The sequence below is a fragment of the Triticum aestivum genome, chromosome 5D, assembly GCF_018294505.1.
Source record: "Triticum aestivum cultivar Chinese Spring chromosome 5D, IWGSC CS RefSeq v2.1, whole genome shotgun sequence".
NCBI classification, from domain to species: domain Eukaryota; kingdom Viridiplantae; phylum Streptophyta; class Magnoliopsida; order Poales; family Poaceae; genus Triticum; species Triticum aestivum.
The window spans coordinates 521,116,600-521,141,392 of record NC_057808.1 but is presented as its reverse complement, the minus strand read 5'-3'; the positions used below and the strand labels follow the sequence as shown (position 1 = coordinate 521,141,392).

The 24,793-nt window shown below is 40.8% G+C and overlaps 1 protein-coding gene across 1 annotated transcript; it reads left to right on the top strand.

Moving 5' to 3' along the window:
- Window positions 1–9,280: 9,280 nt before the first annotated feature.
- On the top strand, window positions 9,281–24,333 carry LOC123123417 (probable DNA gyrase subunit A, chloroplastic/mitochondrial). The gene is made up of 27 exons (XM_044543920.1): window positions 9,281–9,669; window positions 10,692–10,761; window positions 12,202–12,267; window positions 12,738–12,839; window positions 12,925–12,969; window positions 13,083–13,181; window positions 13,296–13,382; window positions 14,696–14,766; window positions 14,853–14,961; window positions 15,087–15,149; window positions 15,326–15,391; window positions 15,525–15,613; window positions 17,018–17,066; window positions 17,418–17,504; window positions 17,575–17,668; window positions 18,485–18,555; window positions 18,644–18,733; window positions 20,556–20,681; window positions 20,806–20,963; window positions 21,341–21,422; window positions 21,507–21,671; window positions 21,766–21,867; window positions 22,644–22,768; window positions 23,078–23,198; window positions 23,428–23,479; window positions 23,572–23,671; window positions 23,967–24,333. Exons 1-27 carry the CDS (start codon window positions 9,296–9,298, stop codon window positions 24,058–24,060), a joined length of 2,757 nt encoding a protein of 918 aa, XP_044399855.1. The 5' UTR covers window positions 9,281–9,295; the 3' UTR covers window positions 24,061–24,333.
- Window positions 24,334–24,793: the final 460 nt, after the last annotated feature.

The following is a 24,793-nucleotide window of genomic DNA, read 5'->3' as shown; positions in this document are numbered from 1 at the left end:
CAACGAGCTAGTCAACTAGAGGCTTACTAGGGACATGGTGTTGTCTATGTATCCACACATGTATCTGAGTTTCCTATCAATACAATTTTAGCATGGATAATAAACGATTATCATGAACAAGGAAATATAATAATAACCAATTTATTATTTCCTCTAGGGCATATTTCCAACACTTTTCCGGCGCTCCGCCGGAGGGGGAATCGATCATGGAGGGCTTCTACATCAACACCATAGCCTCTCCGATGATGTGTGAGTAGTTTACCACAGACCTTCGGGTCCATAGTTATTAGCTAGATGGCTTCTTCTCTCTCTTTGGATCTCAATACAAAGTTCTCCTCGATTCTCTTGGAGATCTATTCGATGTAATACCTTTTTGCGGTGCGTTTGTCGAGATGCGATGAATTGTGGGTTTATGATCAAGATTATCAATGAACAATATTTGGTTCTTCTCTGAATTCTTATATGTATGATTTGATATCTTTGGAAGTCTCTTTGAATTATCAGTTTGGTTTGTCCTACTAGATTGATCTTTCTTGCAATTGGAGAAGTGCTTAGCTTTGGGTTCAATCTTGCGGTGTCCTTTCCCAGTGACAGCAGGGGCAGCAAGGCACGTATTGTATTGTTGCCATTGAGGATAAAAGGATGGGGTTTATATCATATTGCTTGAGTTTATCCCTCTACATCATGTCATCTTGCTTAATGCGTTACTCTGTTCTTATGAACTTAATACTCTAGATGCATGCTGGATAGCGGTCGATGTGTGGAGTAAGAGTAGTAGATGCAGAATCGTTTCGGTCTACTTGTCACGTACGTGATGCCTATGTACATGATCATGCCTAGATATTCTCATAACCATGCACTTTTCTATCAATTGCTCGACAGTAATTAGTTCACCCATCGTAGAATTTGCTATCTTGAGAGAAGCCACTAGTGAAACCTATGGCCCCCAGGTCTATTTTCCATCATATAAGTTTCCGATCTATTTTATTTTGCAATCTTTATTTCCAATCTATACCATAAAAATACCAACAATATTTATTTTATTATCTCTATCAGATCTCACTTTTGCAAGTGGCCGTGAAGGGATTGACAACCCCTTTATCGCGTTGGTTGCAAGGTTCTTATTTGTTTGTGCAGGCACTAGGGATTTGCATGTAACCTCCTACTGGATTGATACCTTGGTTCTCAAAAACTGAGGGAAATACTTACGCTACTTTGTTGCATCACCCTTTCCTCTTCAAGGGAAAACCAACGCATGCTCAAGAGGTAGCAAGAAGGATTTCTGGCGCCGTTGCTGGGGAGGCTTACGCCAAGTCAAGTCAAGATTTGATGTCCCGCCAACGTGCGATTTCTGGCGCCGTTGCCGGGGAGGCTTACGCCAAGTCAAGTCAAGATTTGATCTCCCGCCAACATGCGATTTCTGGCACCGTTGCCGGGGAGATCTACGCACAAGTCAAGACATACCAAGTACCCATCACAAACTCTTATCCCTCGCATTACATTATTCGCCATTTGCCTCTCGTTTTCCTCTCCCCCACTTCTAAAAGGATTTTCAAAAACCTTTTCCTTTTTCTTCGCCTTCTTCCCGTATGTATCTTTGTTTGTGTTTCCATGTGCCTTCTATTTGCTTGCTTCTTTGCTTGTTAAAAATCTATTGATATGGATCCACTTAAAGTGTTCTACTTGGATCATCTTTGATCCTTATGCGCTCGTGCTGAAACCCCAACTAGTCTAGTTGATGGGAAATCTTTAGATGAGCATGCTCATTTTGTGCGTCACCGTTTGTCTGAAAAAGGGAGATTCTTATGGGATTAAATAAACAGATTGCTGTGTTATGCTTGGAATCTTTGTGAACTTTATGATTTTACTTGTTGCTCTAAGAACCCTAAAAAACACCTTCCTTACCTATGTGAGTTTAATGAAAGTGAAATCTTATCTTCTTATGCAAAGGGTGTTTATAGTTACTATGATATAGAACAAATTGAAGAATTTGTTGCTTTTAAGGGTGCTTATGAAGTTGCTTCTTTGATTGAAAAGTATGATATTACTCTCTATGAATCTGAAAATTTTGACATACTTAAATATTGCTATGAAAATTATGCTCATAATGTCTATGTCAAAGAATTTATTGAGAGAATGACTGTTGCTTTGGAAGAAAATAATGATATGCATTAATCTATAGATAATGATGATTCTGATGATCTGATTGAAATATCCCTTGATGAACATGATGCTTGCTATTCTTGTGGCCATGATGCCAATATTTATGAAGATGAATTTGCTATAGTTCCTTATGTTAAACATGAGATCGTTGCTATTGCACCCATACTTATTCCTTCGATGAAAAGCATGATTGCGATGATGTTACAATAAATTCTCTTGATGTCAATTGTGCTAATAATAAGCAAAACCCTGAGCTTAGGGATACTAATTTTGCTATGTCTACTACTTGTTGCAATGATCATGATTGGGGTGATTCTTCTTATGATCTTGGATGAATATGAGATTGATAATAATGTTTTCAATAATATTGAAAGTGGGTTTGGAAGAGTGTCAACTTTAGATCCCACATATTTGGAGAATGTTCAATCTTATGGTATTTTTGATAAAAGTGGGTTTGGAGAGATCACGACTTTAGTTAATGATAATCCCACTATTTTGGAAGAGTGTCAACTTCGCATGCATGTGGATCGTGTTGAGAATATGTTATGTGATAGCTATTTTGTTGAATTTTCCTATGATCCTACATGTAATTATTATGAGAGAGGAAAATGTGGTTGTAGAAATTTTTATCTTACTAATTTACCTCTCGTCATGTTGAGGTTGATATCGTCTCTTTCTTCTTCCTTGCATATGCTAATTCTTGCTGGCTATGATAATTTGTTTGCCTATAAGATGCCTATGCATAGGAAGTATGTTATACTTAGATGTGTTTTTCACATGCTTCATGATGCTCTCTTTATGTTTCAGTTGCTATCTTTCATGTGAGCATCATTATCAATGCCTAGCTAGGGGCGTTAAACGATAGCGCTTGTTGGGAGGCAACCCAATTTTATTTTTGTTCCTATTTAGTAATAAATATTTCATCTAGCCTCTGGTTAGATGTGGCTTTATGTTTTAATTAGTGTTTGTGCCAAGTAAAACCTATAGGATCTTCTTGGGTGATAATTATTTGATCTTACTGAAAAAGACAGAAACTTTCTGCTCACGAAAACAATTGTTAAAAATTACAAGAAAGTGATAAAATACTGATTCTAATTGCAGTAGTGTCGGATGTGGGGTTCCGGCAAACCCTTAAGGTTCGAACACTAGGGTGCGCGCGAAGTCTTTCCCTCCTACCGATCTACGCCCTAGCTCGCTAAGATCTCGCGGACGAACTCGACGGACTTGCAACACAGAGAGACACGAGATTTATCCTGGTTCAGGCCACCGTCGTGGTGTAATACCCTACTCCAGTGTGTGGTGGTGGATTGCCTCTTGGGCTGATGAAGAACAGTACAAGGGAAGGAACAACCTCCTGAGGTTGAGGTGTTCTTGTGCTGGGTGACTTTTTTTTGAATATTTACTGTGAGGCAAAGCCCCACAACCCTTTATTAGATAAAGCACCACTGTACAAGTAAAATACAAACTATACAAGGAAGGAAAATAAAAGGGAAAAGAGTCTACCTATGGCTAACTAACTGTACTTGCTTTACAATAAAGAAGCAATCCAAGCCAAAAGTTTTGGCTTGTTACAGTCCTTCACCCTGTGAGCAAGCAAAGAAATATCATGGATGAATTTACACTTACAAGCACTAAAAGTAGCTCTCTCAGCTCTGAAGATTCTGCCATTTCGCAAAATCCAAATATTCCATGCTGCTGTTAGCATAACTTCAAAGAAGAAAGGGTGTGTGAAGCTGGACCTGGCGTGCAGGATACATTGCAGAATATCTGAGCCTCCAGACCAATCAATACCCAAATAGTTCCAGACTCTACAGCTGAAGGTGCAGTTAAAAAATAGATGTATTCTATCCTCATACACCAGCTCACTGCAGGTGAGGCAAAGATTGTCATCCTGGTTTGAGCGCCAGTGTCTCCTAACCAGCATATCCTTGGTGTTAAGTCTGTCAAAGATTAAAAGCCAGCCAAACACCTTGATCTTCATGGTGCACTTACTCTGCCAAAGCCATTTGCAAGGTTGTATTGTAGGTAAGTGTGAGTGCATGATCATGTAAAAACTTTTCGCAGTGTACCCTCCTGACTGACCAGGCCATATCCAAACATCAGGTAAGGTGGGGTCTCTGTCTAACTGCATGATCCAACTTTCCAGCATGTGCAACTCAGCAGCAGCCTCATGAGAAAGGGGCAAATAAAACATAGAGAAAAGATCCTGGGATTGAAGAAATTCCCGCACAGAGATCCTGTCATTATTGACAAAAGAAAACAACCTTGGCAATCTCCAACATAGGGGTATAGCAGAGCCCCCAATGTGCCAAGAATTAGTCCAGAACAGAGCAGAATCACCCATGTTGATATGTACTGAGGCAATAGCAGTGTAAGCCTCATGCAGCTTCAGAACATCTCTCCACCAGAAAGATCCAGCATTAGCTGTTGCCTGTGGAACCCCATGATCATAGTAGCTATTCCATATCAGGGTCACCCAAGGAACATCAACCTTGTTATAGAATTTGTGAAGATGCTTGAGAAACAGTCCTTTGTTCTGGATGTTCAGATTAATAATACCCAAACCACCCTTATCTCTTGGCCTGCAAACCAGCTCCCAAGCAGCCAGAGACTGTTTTGGAACATCACTATTACCCCTCCAAAGGCATTGCCTGAAGATTCTGTCTAGTTGCTTAATGATCCCGGCTGGGATATTGAGGCTACACAGAAAGTATATTGGCAGAGAGGTCAGGACAGAGGTGAGGAGCTGCAAACGAGAGCCTTGATTCAGCATAGAAGAGCTTGCAGTTAACCTCCTTTCAAGACTGTCAACTAAGGGCATGAGGTCAATGATCCTTGGCCTTGTAGTTCCCAAAGGCAATCCAAGATAAGTAAATGGAAGCTGGCCAATTTTACAACCAAGAATAGCAGCAAGTCTGTCAGCCTCCTCATTAGGCATATTCAGTGGGATCATTGAGGATTTAGCAAAGTTGACCTTTAAACCAGTGGATTGTTGAAAGGTAAGCAGCATATTCTTGAGGGCAACAAGCTCATCATCCTTGGCTGCAAGAAATAGGATCGTGTCATCCGCATATTGAATGATGGGAAAATCCCTGTCTTGGGTCTGAAGAGGCAAAGAGAGTGTGCCAGACACCAGCATTTGATTGACCACAGATTGCAACAGATCTGCTGCGATGACGAACAGCAGAGGTGATAGTGGATCACCCTGCCTGACGCCACACTTACACAAGAATTGCTTTCCAGGAATGCCATTTAACAGTACAAACGAAGAACCTGTAGACAACAGCTGTTGAATCCAAAGAATCCATTTGGCATTAAACCCTTTATGCTGCAACATCTGAAGAATAACCTCATGCTCAACAGTGTCAAAGGCCTTAACAAAGTCCAACTTAAGGATGATAATTGGATGCTTGGATTGTTTACATTGATGAATATACTCAAAACTCCAGGCCAGACAATCCTGAATCGACCTACCCTTAAGGAACCCATACTGATTTTTGTGGATGCACTTAAGGATCACCCTCTGCAATCTGTTGGCCAACAATTTTGTTAGGAATTTAAGACAAGTGTTGGTGTGGGAGATTGGCCGGAAATCATCGGGCCCTTCTGGTGAAATGATCTTGGGTATGAGCGTAATGAGGGAGGAATTGATATTTTCCAACGAAAGCTTCCCCTCATAAAAATCCTGAATCATCCTCAAGAAGTCCTCCTCAATTATAGGCCAACAGCGCTTGACGAACATCCCATTAAAGCCTGCCCACCTCGGTGGCCTCCCGGACCCCCTCTTTACCCTATAAATTCACAAATATTCCAAAACCCTTCGGGGTTACCCTAGATCAGAAGTTCCGCCGCCGCAAGGCTCTGTAGCCACCGAGAACCAATCTAGACCCGTTCTGGCACCCTGTCGGAGGGGGGAATCATCACCGGTGGCCATCTTCATCATCCCGGCGACTACCACGATGAGGAGGGAGTAGTCCACCCTCGGGGCTGAGGGTTTGTACCCGTAGCTATGTGTTTAATCTCTCTCTCTCTCGTGATCTATATCATGGGCTTTGTTAATATAGATGGATCATATGGCGTTTCTCCCCTCTATACTCTTATTGTGATGAATTGAATCTTTACCCTTTGAAGTTTTGTCTTGTCAGATTGAATATTCACATATGAGAACACATGATGTATGTCTTGCGGTATGAATACTTGAGGTGACAATGGGGTATCGTATTGATTCACTTGATATATGTTTTGGCACTCAACTCACGGATTCTCGAGGTGACATTGGGGTAATCTATGCATAGGGGTTGATGCACGTTTTTATTATCTTTTCTCCGATAGAAACTTTGGAGTCTCTCTGTAGTTCTTTGCGTGGATTGAGTATTATGATTATGAATTTGCTTTGGTATTATTTTAGTACGAACTCTTGATTAGATCAATCAGAAAGAATAGCTTGTGTTATTTTAGTACAAACTCTAGGATAGATCGATCGGAAAGAATAGCTTTGAGGTGTTTTGTACCCTACAAACAATTTCTATCTCTTTGTTCTCCGCTAATAGGAACTCATAAGTGATTCTTTATTGCACTTTGAGGGATAATCATATGATCCAACTATGTTAGCACTGTTGAGAGGTTGCACTAGCAAAAGTACGGACCCTAGGCCTTGTTTTCAAGCATTGCAATACCGTTTTTGTGCCCGTTTACTATTTGCTACCTTGCTGTTTTTATTTATTCAGATTATAAAAATATATTTCTATCATAAATATTACACTTTTATCATCATCTCTTCGCCGAACTAGTGCACCTATACAATTTGCCATTGTATTGGGTGTGTTTGGGACACAAAAGATTTCTTGTATTTGGTTGCAGGGTCGTTTGAGAGAGACCATCTTCATCCTACACCTCTCACGGACTGATAAAACTTAGGTCATCCAGTTGAGGGAAAATTGCCACTGTCCTACAAAACTATGCGCTTGGAGGTCCAACACGTGTCTACAAGAATAAAGTTGCGTCGTAGACATCAGTGAGCCATGACGACCAAGGCCAGGCGGGCGCCAGCGGGCGCAGAGGAGGCAGTTTCCTCTTTGGTGCTAAGGAGGCAAGGACAGGCGTGGGTTCCCAAGGAATCCCCCATCGGTGCAACAAGACCAAGACCGCGAGCTCGGCAGGATGGATGTCATCACCGCGCCCACAGCTGCGTCACGACCAGAAGCTTGCAGGCGAAGACCACCTTTCGTCAGGATTATATGTACTACTTGTCCCCTTTCAAATTGGTCATTGTGGGATCCCTTCCTGCCTAAGTCTTGGGAAGAGGACCGGGCCACTATAAGTATAGGTTAGCCACCACCATAGTAGGGGTCGACTCATTCTCACTCCGCGAGCACTCGCGAGGTAGCTCACCCACTGTACTAGTTCATCCTCAAACCTCCTCGTGAGGCCAATCCACCACAAAGCAGGAGTAGGGTTTTACACCGCAAGGTGGCCCGAACCTGGCTAAATTGTCGTGCTCATCCTCTTCCCCGTTCACGCGAATTCGGCAAGGCTAGGCCGTGGGGCGACGAGCTTGAAGCTTGAGAGGTTGAGACCTTCGCACACGCCCCAGAGTTCGAACCTTCTTGGGTCTGCGGAGCCCTAAATCCGACATATATGCTTGAGTACATGATGGCCACGAATGAACCCAACCCCAAGTCATGGTTATTTTCCATGTTCAAGTCCATTACACACAAGCAGCTGGTTCATTTGGTGGTTACGTTGTGGGCGATCTGGACGAGGAGGAGGAAGGTGATCCATGAGAATATTTTCCAGACTCCATTTGTGACACATGAATTTGTGAATCGATACATCTCTAAGCTTGATGATCGGAAAAAATTAAAGCTGACAAAACCGTCAGTGCATGTCGCACCAGAGCATAATACAACGGTTTGAAATTTCCCTCGGTAGGGTCTGTTAAGATCAATGTGGATGGTGGAATCTCCAGGTCTGGAAATATTGGTGTGGTTTCAGTTGCCACGGTATGCAAAGATGAACAAGGCCTTTACTTGTCTGCTTCTGCTCTTGTCTTGCAAGGTAATTGATCCATCCGCTCTGGAAGCAATGGGCCTTGCGTTGGCATCGGATCTTAACCTCCGGAGACTACACATTTGTTTCAAAGTGTGATATAGCCATCAAGCAAGGGGAAACATGAAATTGTGATCAGAGAAATTTTAGCATCCATATCCTTTTTCACAATTTGTAATTTCATCCATGAAAAGGCTCAAATTACGAACCCGCTTGCATCTACTTTAGATCAGGGGAGATACACATGGTTTGGCCTCCTCATGATACTCTTTCTATTCTGATGATTATTAATCAATAAAACCTAGTGGATTATGTTTAAAATACGACGACGGGCGGAACAAAGCGACACAGAAAGAAACGACTCGCTCATACGACTTACGGATGAAAAATATGGACCAAGAATAAATGGATGAATAGTAGTGTTATATATACCATATTCTTGCAAAGAAAAAAGAACGCTATTACACACACGGTAGAATCTGGACAAACTGTGCACGAGACAACACATCAAGCCATCCATCCATAGAGGAAAACTGACTATCACCGTTCGATCCTCCATCGTCCACAGCTCGTCCAAACGAAGTCCTCCATGTAGTAGTTCCACAAGAAAAAAAAAGTAGTATTATACCATATGATTTTTTTTGTATGCTCACCTTTTTCCTGCACTATCGCTGTGAATCAAAGAGGCTATTGTCTCTGAATTTTGGCCATCGTGTATTCGCGCACCCGCGAGACATCCGGCCCGTGAGCGTGGCGTCCCTTTGAAAAACCTAGAGAGGCTTCCTCGGAGCAGCGCAGCGAGGAAGGTCAGCCGTCAGATCAAGCTCGGCCAGTGCCTGCCGTCCATTTGTATCTCTCACCCCGAGGCCCCGAGCATTCCGCCCCCTGTCATCCACCACCCCCACCCGATTCCATCTCCCTCCTGTTTATTTCACTTCCCCTCTCCCCATCCCACCCCAATCCAAAACCAAAACCCTTGCAAAACCCACCCCTCCTCCCCTCCCCTCCGCCATTTCCCCTCCCAATGCCGCGGCAGCAGTAAGCCCCGCCCCGCCCCGCCGCCGCGCCCTCCCCTCCCCCCGCGATGGCCCTCTCCCGCGCCGCGGCGCTCCGCCTCCCGCTCCCGCGCCTCCTCCGCGGGCCTTCCGCCTCCCTCATCGCCGCCGCCGGGGCCGCCTCCCGCCGCCGCGCCGCCGTGGGGCCCGCGCCCGCCCTCCGCTTCCTATGCGCCGCCCCCTCCCCCTCCTCCTCGCGCTCCGGGAAGTCCGTCCCCCGCGCGCGCCGCCGCGACGGCGACGACGACGGGGATGGGGCGGCCGTGACCAAGGAGCGGATTGTGCAGGTGGAGCTCCACAAGGAGGCCACCGACGCGTACATGTCCTACGCCATGTCCGTGCTGCTCGGCCGCGCCCTCCCCGACGTTCGCGACGGGCTCAAGCCGGTGCACCGCCGGATACTGTGAGTTCCCCCCTCTCGTTTATTTACCCCAGCTTGCTCGGTGCGCGCCTTCGATTGTCGGATTAGAGGCTTTGATGGATTTACATGTTCACCAAGTAATTTCGGTCGATTGGGGCTTGGGTGTGCTTGAGCTTGTTTAGGAGCTAGGTTGAAGCTGGTTCGTTTGCAGCTTGGTCGTCTAACTCGTTCACCAGCGACACCCGATTGCCTTACCATCTCGTTAGTCCATACTACTTTGTAAACAATTGGTGTTAGTTTTCTGGAGAGGGTTTGGTTTTGCCACATGCTTGTAGACTGCAGGGTCTGGAAGTATGCAGGAACGACCTCTAGTGGTAAACCAATAATGGTTGAGCTCTCCAATGGGTTTGAAAAAGAAGTATGAATTGTGCATAATTTGTGATCAGAGAGTACGCCACAATATATACTCAAGTTGTGAATGGTTCTGGGTTGTTTTTTCTCACTTTGTTCATGTGTCGGATCGCTGTGGGTGTCTTCATTGCTGAATGCAGTCAGATTAGGATTTTGTCCCCATCTCTTTGTAAGAGTAGCCTTGATGGCCGTTTTGGCAATACTAGTCTGTCTAATAAGTCATATCAGTTTGAAGAAAAACAAATTGATGTTTTCTTAAATGTTATAATGTTCTGTTGATCACCCTTAGATTGTTGTTGAGTTGAGCAATCAAGTTGTTACCATTAGTTACCAGATAACTTTGTATGGTGTAGCTGCCTGGAGATGCTTATCTTTTGTCAAACTGCTCCCACTGCAGTGAATGTATAGTAAAACAGCTGTTGTGCCTGAATCTGTCTCTTGAGCTAATCTACATTCTGAAGTATCTTAGGTTTACATGGCATCTGAATTCTTACTCTGAAGAAGTACTGGACGATCATATGAGTATTTTTCCATTTCTGAAGTTATCTGTATGACTAGTGCTACGCTAGCACATTTTGCAGATTAGTTTCATTCTAGTATTGTTATTAACCTTGCTCCAACCCATCTGGGTGATATCCTCATTTTCTCTGCAGCTATGCAATGCATGAAATGGGACTTGCATCTCGTAAGCCATACAGAAAATGTGCCAGAGTCGTTGGTGAGGTATGCATGAAGGAACTCTTGTGTCATTGGTGATTTGAAGCATATATTCCCCTCCTGCTGTACCAGGCTGTTGGTTTGTTTTACTTTGCTGTTGCACATAAGACTTTGTATTGCGCAAATAATACGCTCACTCTTACAGCTCCTCTCAGGCCATTAGAGGTCAGCCCAAGCTGATATGACCAGGATCTAAAAAAAACTGAAAACTAAGTACCTTAGTTTCATTCATGAAAGAGAGTCAAATATCTTCCAATTTCAGAATAGATCTGTAGATCATTTTTTTTTGCTTTGCTACTATTTTGGATATGGCTTAAAAGGCTTTTGTTTCTTTGGTGTCTTGGTGTGATAGCACTTGGATAGGAGAAGTGTGCATTACCTGTGTAATCAAGCATTTTGTGTTGATAACAGTGTCGCAGTTGCACCATGTAATGGGGTCGTGAATTAGTTGACTTAGTTATACTGCATGGAGTTCAAAAATGGAAATGGTGGCACTATATTGGGTTTACATGTTAATCCACCGTGATTTTATAGAATGTCTTAAGTGTGTCCACATGGATAAATGTCAACTGCTCTCCCCAAACCATGTTTTTCCCTCATAAGTAGAAACACTAACATGTACATTAGAACCATCGAATCATCAGGAATACAGTCCCCTCCCTCCCTAGTATGGCTTCCCTAGTATTTGGATGCGGTGGACACGCTATAATGGTGATTTTTCCCATTTAACATCAGTATCCAGCAAAGCACTTTCCAAATAATCGCTCTCTCAAATAGTAAATTCATTTTCATGCCGTGCGTTGAAGTTTTCGAGACTCTGCTCTGTCAAAGAAGCAATTTGCTGCAGTTATTGTGGTATGGCTGTAAGCTAATAGGTGTTCTTTTCTTTGTTCAATTGCATCTTCATGGCGAACAAACTATTTGCTTCTGGGCTTCTAGGGTATCATATAACAGCAGCAATAACCATTAAACCAATACAGTAAAAAGAGTTCTGTTTTGGAGCAGGCACATTTTGTTATACCATTGTGACCATATTTTCAGTTTATTTTGCACCACTTATTTTGCTACAGAACTGGTGGTCTCAAAACTGCATATCATGTTTGTCTAGCCTGCCCATGGATTTGGAGTTATCTAGTTAACTTTGCATATATCGACTCACCTATCTAGTTCCTTACCCTTAGAGGCAGGACCAAAAATTTTATAATCACCTAGGCTGAGATGTGAATGAGTTGCTACTTGCCACATTTGACATAGTTACAATGATAAATTGGAAAATTTCAGGTTGTAAATAAATCAGCAAAAATGTTATATATGTTGATGGATAATGTCAGAGCAGCATTACCTCTGTACCTCTTTTGATAACATTTTTGAACAATATTGTGCTTTTCGGGTGATGCCTTTCTGCCTATTAGGTGTACGGACGTGAACTTTTCATATTTCTTGCAGGTACTCGGTAAATTCCATCCTCATGGAGATTCAGCCGTCTATGAAACTTTAGTGCGAATGGCTCAGGTAACATTACTGTGTAGATGTTATTTTTAAGGCCAGGTGGTGTCATGACATTTGACAGGTCATCTGTTTAAGTTTTTTTTATCTGTCTACGTATTCCATGAAAGAATGCCATACAATGTAAATTCGTGCACTTCACCAGACCTATTCCCCTTTTGGGTGGGTCACGATAAGCAGATGCTGATTGATCCTCATTTAAACTTGGGTACTTGCATTATATGTCACTTTAGATAGCCATGACCAGAAACAGAGTTTAGTGACTGGACAACCTCTGTAAACTATATGACAGTAGTATTAATTAATTAATATGAAAATAGTAGTGACAATTCAGTTCATGTTAGGCAGATACCTGAATATTTCAAATTGTACGTACTAATTTTTGCATGTAGAATCTCTATATCTATCACATCTCTCCAATTTAAAACCAAGCTACACTCGTGAAGCTGCATCACATATGTCAAATTTGCTTGCAGGACTTTTCAATGAGGTACCCACTTGTTCAAGGACATGGTAACTTTGGTTCAATAGATGCCGATCCTCCCGCTGCAATGCGATACACAGAGTGCCGCTTGGATGTAGGTTTTGGTTCACTTCAATTTTTTTAAGTGAGCTGACTTTTTCACCAACTGAAGTCTCACGGCCCCTCTTGTTATTTTGCAGCCATTAACAGAAGCCATGTTCCTGACTGATTTGGAGCTGAATACAGTAAATCTTTGCGCTTCAGTTCTTATGTGTTTCTCTGTGTGTGTGCATGCACATGTTTGTGTGGATGTTCCTTTTTCCTACCTATTTCATGCTACTTGTTTGCCATTGGACAGGTTGACTACGTTCCGAACTTTGATAATTCACAGAAAGAACCATCTCTGTTGCCAGCACGTGTTCCATCACTACTGTTGAATGGATCTTCTGGAATTGCAGTATGAGCTCCTTTATAAGCTTATTAAGAAGAGTTCAGCTCATTTCGGCACCTATTTATGCTAAAAGGAGATGTGATGTTCTGGATATGATTTTTTTATGTGGTATTATCTCAGGTTGGAATGGCGACAAATATCCCTCCCCACAATCTAGGAGAACTTGTTGATGCACTCTCTGCTATAATTCAAAACCCTGATGCTACGGTAAGTATTCTATCATTATCTCCTTTTCGATCAATCGATCTTTGTTTGTTAATTGCATCGTAGTACATAGCATGATGAATCCATAAATAACCAGTTGTTGGTCGCTGGTGGCACATTTGGTTAAAGCACTCAGGTGATGCCTGGTAGGCCTTTAGTGATAGAATTTGTCAATGCATGTTCATATAAATCAAGGGAAAAGTGCATGCTGCCCTTTTCTGATATATGGTCATGCACGGTTATATATGGTCATGCTTCACTTCCCTGATCATGACCAAAGCTTTGGAAGTACAATTGCAATGCTAGTTGCTTAGCCTTCATTCTTTTGTGCTAAAACTACGTGGAAGACACTAGGGCCAGGATACCAGTACTTCCTCCGTCCCATAATACTCCCTCCGTTCCTAAATATAAGTCTTTGTAGAGATTTTACTATGAACCACATACGGATGTATGTAGATGCATTTTAGAGTGTAGATTCACTCATTTTGCTCCGTATGTGGTCCATAGTGTAATCTCTACAAAGACTTATATTTAGGAACGGAGGGAGTATAAGATTATTTTTCAAGCTATGTTGTGGGACGGAAGGAGTATAAGGCAATTGCCCATCCGAAACTTGCTGATGTAGCATGTCAGGTCTGTTGGCCAATTATAAGTGCTGCCATGCTGGTCTTGGATTGTGTCTGGGAAGCCTTCCGAATGATTGCCCTTAGTAGCAGAATGTTGAAATAGCTTCTTTGGCCGAACTGAAGTGTATAATTTACGCATTCACACATCTGAGCTGTAGAAGCAACGCCACTAAATTGTTACGTACTCCCTCCGTTCCATATTAGTTGTCGCTCAAACAGATGTATCACTCTTTCGGTGACAACTAATATGGAACGGAGGGAGTATTTGTTAAGTAGCTGCTACTCTTTCTCTTAAGCAGAACAAGTGGACAACAATCTCTGCAGGCAAACTCTTGTAGTTGTTTGTTTTACTTAAGGCATAGTGAATCACTTAAGGCATAGTGAATCAATCTAATTGTCTAAAAGAAAAGGGCAGCATGCAATTGTACTGTGCTCAATAATTGTCTGATTTTCTCTTAATAAAAAGTACATGTGCATCATTTATTCATTTGCATGTTCTCTAAAGAAAATATCCTCAAAACATTGGCATTGGTGTAGTCATACTAGGATAAATTCTTAGGTTCACAGCAGTTGACTGTTGCTCTTAAATGGATTTCTCTAGTTCTGTTCACTTCCAAGTCTTCTACTCCTTCTGCTTCTACATTTTATTGATTCTCATTATCTTGATTGTGATTCTCTGTTGTATGTAAGCTCCAAGAACTACTGGAATACATGCCTGGTCCTGACTTTCCTACAGGAGGGATACTCATGGGAAATGATGGGTACTGGATTCATATTTCATTGGTCTTGTTTCCCTTTACCATACACTAAGGTGTTATATTCTGCATTTCTTTTTCTGCTTGCATAGTATTTTGGAGGCCTATAGAACTGGGCGTGGTCGAATTGTGATGAGAGGCAAAACCGTCATGGAAACAATTGATGAGAAAACCAAGCGCACGGCTATCATAATTAATGAGGTTTGATTCTTGTTAGTATTTTCAGAGCAATGCCTTTTTGGCAGTCCATATTACGTTGTAATCAAGTTACCTTGTAACCAAGTGAACAGAATTTACAATTTGTAATTCTTTATCCTTATGTGCAGGTTCCGTACCAGACAAATAAATCTACTCTAGTCCAAAGGATAGCTGAGCTTGTTGAAGACAAGGTAACTTCATTTGGGACATAATTAGTTGCATTTCTCCTGTATCAGGAATATTATTTTTTTATTATTTGTGCTGTAGTCTTTTGGTTGGCTGGTTGGCTGTAACTTAAGCTTAATTTGAATTCTGTCATTGATACCACCACTATGAACCACCAACCTATTTTCGTTGCTAAGTGCAGGTGTTAGAAGGCATCAGTGATATTCGGGATGAAAGCGACCGTGCTGGAATGCGTGTAGTTATCGAGGTTTGTACTATCATCTTTGACTTTATGTGCTGAGCTTATCTTTATCATTTAAGACTGAAATTACGGGTCCAAGGATATTAGTTGTCTTGTTGCTTATGTGGAATCCATTACCTTCTCTTTCATACCGTTCCAGGTGAAAAGAGGTGCAAATCCTGCCATTGTCCTGAACAACCTGTATCGTCATACAGCATTGCAGTCTAGTTTTAGCTGCAACATGGTAGCGTAAGTAATCATTTATATAGTTGTATGATTTTGTTTCGTTTGGTCATGTGTTCTACGGTAAAAGCAAGACTGTAAATTGTTCACATGGTGCATAGTATTTGCTCTTCATTTTCTTTTCTGATGTTGTTCCTTTGCCAAATTATCTTAGATGTGAGTTCACATTAATAGGAGTATGAATTGTTTTACCTCGGTTCGACTTCCCTAGTATTGTTTACTTCATTAAATATTCTTAAATGTTCGGACTTAGGGTGCTGTTGCTCTTTTAAATTCATATAATTAAACTATTTTAAGGCGCTTCCTCAATATTTATGTCAACCAGCTGCATTATGCACTGTTATAAGAAAATATATGGTACATATGCTTGTCTGTTAAATTTGATAGCAAATATTTATCTTTGCATCATAGTACCAGTCCATTCTAGGATAGCAAGTATACATGAAGCTAGAACAATATTGAAATGCCATAGTTAAGTGTATCTGCTGCAAATATCAAAAATAGAATTGACAGGGAGACTATCAATTATGTTTCACCCTTAGCCACTAGAAGCATCCATTGACCCATACCATGCATTAACTTATTTGCAAAAAATGCAATCACATATGGAGAACTGGATGGCATGTTTGATGCAATACACACGTCAAGCGTGATACGTACCAGCACGACTAAAATACATCAAGCTATGCATGTTTGATACACATGTTTGATGCAGAATTGTTTATTTGATGTAACAACAGCTATTTAAGGCCTTATGTGAAACTCCTGCGAAGAAGAGTACCTTACATCAAGCTATGCATTCATCCCTGTATGCAGGCAATCTGATGAGCCAAATAAAATATTTAGATCTCGGTTGACGTATTTGAGCTCTTTATTTTAAAGAAATACTATTATGGTTATCTGTACCATATAAATCACATTTTAGGTTCGGATGCTCCCATTCAAAACCTTTAATCCAATTTATTAAATATACATCCAGTGGTTGTGGACTAATGTACCCTACCCTAATCTCTCCTGTACTTTTAAGTTCTTTATTGTCGTTATATTGCGTCCTAATTACACTCTAAATAAAAAATGTTGCTATTTGTTTAATAAAAAATGTCCATTTCTGACTCTCAAGACGTGCATGTTATCTATACTGGCCTTTCTTAAAAGTGTGCACAAACATGTTTTGATAATTCTCTTCCACATCAAAGTTTCAAGATAAGAACATGTAAATATTGGTAAGTATACATGTAAATTATAAGAGAGTTGTTTTTTCATGCTTTGATTATGTTAATCAAACGTGCATTGTCCGTGCATGGTTGCCATACTATCTACAATTTGTATCTATGTCATTGCATTTTTAAACAGTAACTAACTTGACCTGTCTTCAGTTCTTACATCTGTTTTTTTCCTTGACTTGTTCAGTATTCTTGATGGGCATCCAAAACTGATGGGACTGAAGGAAATCCTTCAGGTGCTGTGATGTTCACCCTATCCTGTCCATTCCCATTCCATGTCATGTTCAATGAAGTTAATGTTTCTGTATGTCATGTCCACTAGAAAATATGTGTTGATTCTATCTGAAGTTGCAAATGCTAGTGTGCTATACTGTATACCATGACATTAAGTAACTAACTGTTGGACAATAATTAACCTTCAGTAGTTTATCTTTGAGGAAAAGCTTTCAGGAGATACATTCAGCAATTGTAGTTACTGCGCATGCACGCTCCAAGATTATGATTGATTACTAGGATACATGATCTAGCAGTTTATGTCCTTTTGAACTCAGGCCTAACTTTCCATTGAAATCCTGATTGTGCTCTAGGCGTTCCTTGACTTCAGATGCTCTGTTATTGAAAGGCGTGCGAAGTTTAAGCTTTCACAAGCTCTAGAAAGAAAGCATATTGTGGAGGTAAATCATTTGGATATTCTGCCTTGTTTGGACAACAGAAGGTCGATGGTTAATTTGCTTAGTCCTGCAGGGCATTGTCATTGGTCTTGACAATTTAGATGCTGTAATTCAAGTGATAAGAGAAACATCAAATCACACCGTGGCAAAGGAAGCTTTAGCAAAGGGTAACGTTTTCTAGTTCAATTTTGTCGGTTTTATTTCATTTAGTCATAATGTTGATCTTTCCATGAGGTAAAATCTAGAAATTGTTCAATGCTGTGACTCACACTATCTCCTATTTTCTGTTCTTCTCACCTTAGCTCTACAGTTCTACAACAGTTCCATTAAAAATACCTGGTTGAGTGCTTTTTAGTTGTTAGCTTTAACTCACAGGATTCACAGCTATAATGTGGCCATAAACAAACATAGTTGCAGGTTGCATTTGTTATCCAACTTCTCCTAGAGATTCCATTATAGAAACTGGTGTTCAGGCTATAATTGGCTGTGGCAAATTATAATGCAGCCGAATGCTGTACAGTTATTCCTGCATCATGCAAATTTGCAGTACAAGGGCACTAGTATGGGCATGTTTTTGTTCAATACTTTCCTTGATTAATTTTGTTACTGGAATTCAAGAATGAAGATTTGATTTTGAGTTCTGCACATAACTAACACTAGCTCCACTGTATTCTTATCCTTCCAATTTTTTCATGCTGGTTAATGTTGAAGTGTATATGTGGATTGCCTAGCCCTTTCCATCAGTTCGGACTTTTGGTTGCGTTGGCTAGTGCATGAAGCTTAACAGTTAACACTGGTTTTGTTTTCAAAGTACCATGAGCGATTATATTAAGAAGAGCAATCAACTATGTGAATGGTTTCTTCATGTATTGACCACATTAACATCCATTATTACAAAGTAGTGACGTCAAATAACATGCTGATTGATTGACTATATATGCTTTTGGCAGATCTGTATGTTTTACCCTGAATTACATTTGCAGAATATGGTCTATCTGAGAAGCAAGCAGAAGCACTTTTGGACATTACACTTAGGAAACTTACTTCCCTTGAGGTTGCCATTTATAGATTCCATTTGTCTCACAATTAATCAAAATTATTTACCTATTTGGAGAATCTGAATGGACCTCTGTTTGTTGCAGCGGAAGAAGTTTATTGATGAAGCTAATTCATTGTCGGAGAGCATTTCAAAGTTAAATGAGCTCCTGTCAAGCAAGAAACTTATGTTTCAGGTTCGTCATTTTAAGCTCTTCATCTATTCTGCTTGTTCTATATTTATCTGGCATTATATCCTGTTATCTTCTGAGCTCTATGAACTATTTTCTTGATATAGGAAAAGTATTAACAATATACTTAAAAATCTGCAAAGAATATCAATGCTAAGTGTTAACATGTGAGAACATGAAAACCTGGTGATAAAACTGGTCATTTTCCTGTCATTTCACTTGACTTTCTGTGTCCCTCGCTTTCTCATCTCCAAAGGTACTTCTGATTCCTAGATATATCCAAAGGTACTTTTCAAGGGGTACTCATGTTAGTTTCATCAAATAAATAGCATGACAGGCCAAATATCACCTTACTTTGTCAGGAATCACTGATATATGTATGATCCATGTGATGGTGCCTTCCTGCCATGCTATTACCTCAGTTGCTGAAAATACAGTATCATTGCGATATCTAGGATGTCTGGTTTACTTTTGACCGGTCGAGCATTTTGTTTCCGTTTGCGGAGAATGAGAGAGTTTATTGATCAAACCAACATAAGAGTTATCACATTCAGAACCGATGCCCTCTGACATGCAGGAAGGAGCAGCATGAGTAAACAAATTAATAGTACCAACTCCAGACGCCAATCTAGCTATATCATGAACAACCTATTACACTCTCTCGAAACCTTGGACACACGAGCACCTGGCAGAAGAAGTAAAACAACCGTGGCCTCATTGCTTACCTGATGAATAACCAATCGATCATCCTTGGAGCAATGGGCTAATGGCATAGATGCATAGTCGAAGGCCCTCCAGGCATGCGAGGACGTCCCCTAACTCTGCACTAGAACATGCTGGCAGAACATGCTATGCCGTTAAAATAACTTAAGCTCGTGAGTCCCAAATTACCATACCTGCACTCGAAGCACCATCAGTTTGGTTAAACAAGGTACCCACATTTCATTTTCATCCACCCCTCTGGTGGGGATTTCCACTTAGGCTTGTCCAGGGAGTTCTGGCATGTGATACATTGTCCCAATTATTCTCCTGCCAGGCCTTTCCCCTTTCATTGTTAAAACTTGATTTGTCCTGTTCTCAGTGACTCGTAGCTTATGAGAAGCGAAACTGTAGCCGTTACTGTATCTTGGCCATCTCCAGAGATTGAATTGTTCCGCAAATGCCATGCTTACCAAAAGATGTAACTGTTCTGCAAATGCTATGCTCACCAAAACAGTATCAGAATTTCTGCCTTGTCGACTCGCCGGCACTAGCAAGCATGTTTAGCAGCCACTCCCTTCTTTGTGCAAAACATCTTTCAGCAGAGAGACTCCAGGCCAAATCATCTCAGCCCGCAATGCTCTAGCCTCTTTGTAGCGGAGGAATATGTTCCTGACCTCCACGTGAACACCTTTACTTTCTGTGGCACTTTACAAGTCCAAACTGTTCCTAGCCTTTACTTGGCTCGAACCAGTTAAGAGCTTCTTTAATGACCTGAGGCTGGTGTGCATTGCCCCTCATAAACATCATACTATCATCTGCAAAAGGCAAATGAAAATTCTCTGTAGCTCTCCCAACAGTTTTTTAGCTACCAACCTCATCATGAGTAGTATGAGAGAGTTCTAGCAACAAATAAGAACATGTATGGTGAAAGAGGGCCACCTTGTCGAGCATAGTTTATGCAGATTCGAGCCACTGTACATTCAATACAACTGGTAGAAAATGCTTTCTAGGCTCTGTAATTTCTTAACTGTTAATTAACTAGTGTCTGCACTGTTTTTTCCGCTGGGATAAATATCTTCTGATTGCACTCCCAGTTATTAACGCTTTTTTCTGGTGGGTGTGTTAGCTTATCGAACAAGAAGCAGCTGATTTAAAGAGCAAATTTGCTACCCCACGACGTTCTTTCCTAGAAGATTCAGCAAATGGCGAAGTTGATGATATGGATGTTATTCCTAACGAAGAAATGCTTTTGGTAAGAAACACAAATTCTTTATTAATGTACCCTTATGGTCCTAGGTAGATTTTTGCTGAATCCATTTTCCTTTTCTTACTTGTGTTTGCACCTCTCTTAACCTGACAACATTTGGCACCTGAAGATTCTTAGCGAGAAAGGCTATCTTAAGCGGATGAATCCCAACACCTTCAATTTACAAAACCGGGGGACAATTGGAAAATCTGTTGGAAAGATGCGAACGAATGACAATATGTCGGATTTCATTGTCTGCCAAACACATGACCATGTTCTTTATTTCAGGTATGTGAACCCTTATTGGGAAAATTCCTCTTCTATTGGAATTGAACTGTTTCAGACAGGGCCTTCCTGTGTATGTGGGAAAGTGATTCATAACTTTTATATAGCGTTTTCAGTCAACTAGAATGTTCAACTGAGTCCCTTCAAGTTCATTCCATTACTATTGTTTACAGCTTGTCTGGAATAGTGACATTTGAATTGCCCTTCATGAGCTATGGCACTCTACCAATTAAATCATATCTTGAAAACCAAAATATACTCTTGAAATATGTTTTCGCATTTGAAGCAGTTCACATGGCTTGCCTGAATTTAAAATTTAAATTACGTTTCATTGTTCTGTTCTCTCATGTAACTGGATTATTGAACGATGTTTGATTCAGTGACAAGGGGATAGTATACTCTGAACGTGCTTATAAGATACCTGAATGCACAAGAGTTGCTGCTGGGACTCCATTAGTACAGGTACAGGGCTTGATAATATGCCATGCTAATGCAATTTAGCAGATGACAAACTGACCGACCATTACTTTGATTGTTCGTCTTCAGCTGCTCAATTTGTCTGATGGGGAGAGAATAACCTCCATTGTTCCTGTGAATAAATTTGTTGAAGACCAATATTTAGTGATGCTGACTGTTAACGGCTATATCAAGAAAGTTCCTCTTAATGCCTTCGCGTCAATCAGGTCAACAGGAATCATTTCAATGCGCCTGGTATACTATCTCATGTGTCCGTGTTTCTTCTGAATAACATACTTCTGGGTTATCTTGAATTTGTGATGTATCATTTACCATTTTAACATGTTAGGTTCCCGGCGACGAGCTCAAGTGGGTCCGTCTCTGTAGGGATGACGACCTTGTTGCTTTGGCTTCACAAAGCGGGATGGTTATAGTCAACACATGCAACAGGGTAGGTTGCAAAAATGCGTCTCTGTGTATTGTATTTTTTGTGATTAACTGATGCTTGCGAAGTCGAATGACCAATGGTGCAAGTAGGGAAAATGTTGACTGAACTGGTTTTCCATGTGATAGAAAGTTATATACTCCAAAATATAAGGTGTATCGATTTTCATGCAAGTCAAACTTGTGTATGTTTGACTGAGATTATAGAATAAAATATGAACATCTACAATACAAAATAAATAAAATATGAAAATACTTTTCATGATGGATCTAATGATACAAATTTGGTACTGTAGATATCGATATTTTTATCTAAAAACTTGGTCAAACATGCACAGGTTTGACTTTTGAAAAAACTAATACACCTTATATTTTTTAACGGAGGGAGTATGATGAAAGAAATATTGGGGCTTATTTTGATTTCTCAAATCACATGTTCGCAGATATCTGATAAATGATGAGCTGAGCATGCCATTGTTCAGAAATATCAGTTCAAATAATTTTATCTAAAGCCTATCACTAATTTCAGCAAGTATTATCTTTCTTGTGTTATGCTAGTGACTTTAAATGTTTCAGAAGTGACAAGCAATAATACTTGATTTAAGTTTGCTAGGAACTATGGATCAGATATTTCTTCTGTTCTTTTATTGTCTGTTTCTTGTTAGAAATGATATTTTGTCTCCTTCGGATTTGTTTGCCTGCTGCTTCATGTGTACCATTTTTTCTTTGCCAATTCACTGACATCTATTCTTTATATTTAATTATATTTGCTCTACATCCCAGCTTCGTCCGCATGGAAGAACTACAAGAGGTATGGGTGCAATGAGGCTAAAGGAAGATGACAAGATGGCAGCCATGGATATAATTCCATCCACAACCCATACAATGCCTGGAAAAACTGTCAGCAGGTAGTTTGGCACCAATTTTTTTGAATTTTTAAAATCAGCTTGTAATTAGCAAGACCAGATGGATGAAGTTCATCAAAATTTAATAGTTAGGTAAAATAAGAAGGAAGAATTTTTTTTCTTTTGAGAAATACAATGCATTGATGATAGGTGAATCGTATTCAGTTTAGCATGTTTCAATGCATTTAAAAAGTATCCTCTTTGACAATGCTTTTTGATGCCAGTGGTTTGTGCAACTTTGCAGTCTGAACTGCCCTTCGGCTACTGCCCAATCACTGACCAAATTATCTTTGAACTATTTATGCATTCCAGGGTCAGAGACTTGAGTCCTCCATGGCTGCTCTTCATAGCTGAAAATGGTTATGGGAAGCGTGTGCCCCTAAATGCTTTCCGTCAATCAAGCTTCAATAGAGTAGGCTTGCGAGGCTACAAGGTATAGTAAAGTTTCTGATTTACTGTGTTCAGCGAATCGTTTTGTCTAGAGTACCTCATATTGAATAAAACGTGAAGTACACCTTGGAACTTGTAGCTTCTGTTGTTACTGAAATTTGTCACGCCTAAAAGATTCAAGTACATTTAACCTGAAAATAACCTTCAGATGGTTACATCATTCATCTGAGCTTCATGGAGTTGTTGATAGTATATGCTATTTTGGCTTGCAGCTTCCAGAAGATTGCCGCTTAGCTGCTGTGTTTGTTGTTGGGGAACCGACTGGTAACTTCTGCTGCAGTCCTCTTTTGTTTCCTAATGACAGATAAGCTTTGTTTTAACATGTTGATTTTTTGTGTGTACAAATCAAATGACAGATGACGATGCAAGTGAGGAGCAGGTTGTTTTAGTTAGCCATGGTGGCACTGTAAACAGAATCAAGGTCAAAGATATATCCATCCAGGGTCGTGGGGCAAAGTAATATTCCCTCTCCCTCCCTCTCTCTCTCTCTCTCTCTCTACGTTTATAATGTAATCTAAATGCTTCTGCCGAGTATTTCAAAGCCGAGATGTTCCTTGTTTCAAGCATTGATCTAGGACAAGCTCTGTAGTATTCAAGTTCTTCTCGCATTCCCTTAAAGGTCTATTGTCAAATGCTACCTCTAGTTGTGTTTACCTCATGCACGTTTTAGATCACTAAATTACAGACCTCTAGTTGTGTTTACCTCATGCTTGTACACTCGAGACTAATTGCTCTGCTTGGTGTGCCACAGGGGAGTAATTCTGATGAGGCTGGAGCATGCTGGGAAGATCCAGTCAGCTTCACTGATATCAGCAGCAGCCGCGGAAGAGATCTTGGAAGATTGATTCAGCTTACATTACAAGACGGAAGAAGTAGATTCTGCTGGTTCGTGTTGCATTCCAAGCTGGGGAGAGCTGCAAATTTTGTTATGTTGGGTGGCTCATGCTGTTCTCCAGTAGAAGCTAGGAATGACACTGATTTGACGCTGATTCGGCGGGGTAGAAGTAGAACTCTGGCTGCCATTAACGTGTCTAGAAACTGATGTACTCATCATGCCATTAGCAGTCGATGTAAATCTTGCACGCTGGGTTGCAAAATTTGTTTCCCTTCTGTTATCAGTGCTCTTATCCCACTGGCGTTGAGTGATGCCCTTTTTCTTGGAGGTGGAACATCTAGCATTCCATCAAGTGGTGGTACCGTGGGCCGCAGCATAGTTTAACATGAGGGGGTAGTTTGGAAGTCACACAGAAATGGCCTTCCACCACAGCCCTAGCACCTTGACCACCTAGCAAATGTTAGATCCAAAGCTTGTTTCAGAGCACATAGTTTGTGGCGAAGAAGACTCATTTAAAACCCCCTTGAATACAGAACCAAAACTGCCTGCCCCTAGCTTATGTGTGAATTTTGTTGTGGCACGCTGTCAATCAGTGTATCTAAATGCAGTGATTCTGTTACAACCTTGAACACCATCCAGTATACGGCTAGTGCTCTTACTTTTGTTTCTCCAAATCTTTACCAGGAGAAGAACGCCTGTACCAGTTTCTGCAGTTGAAATGATAGTGCCACCACATTGTAATG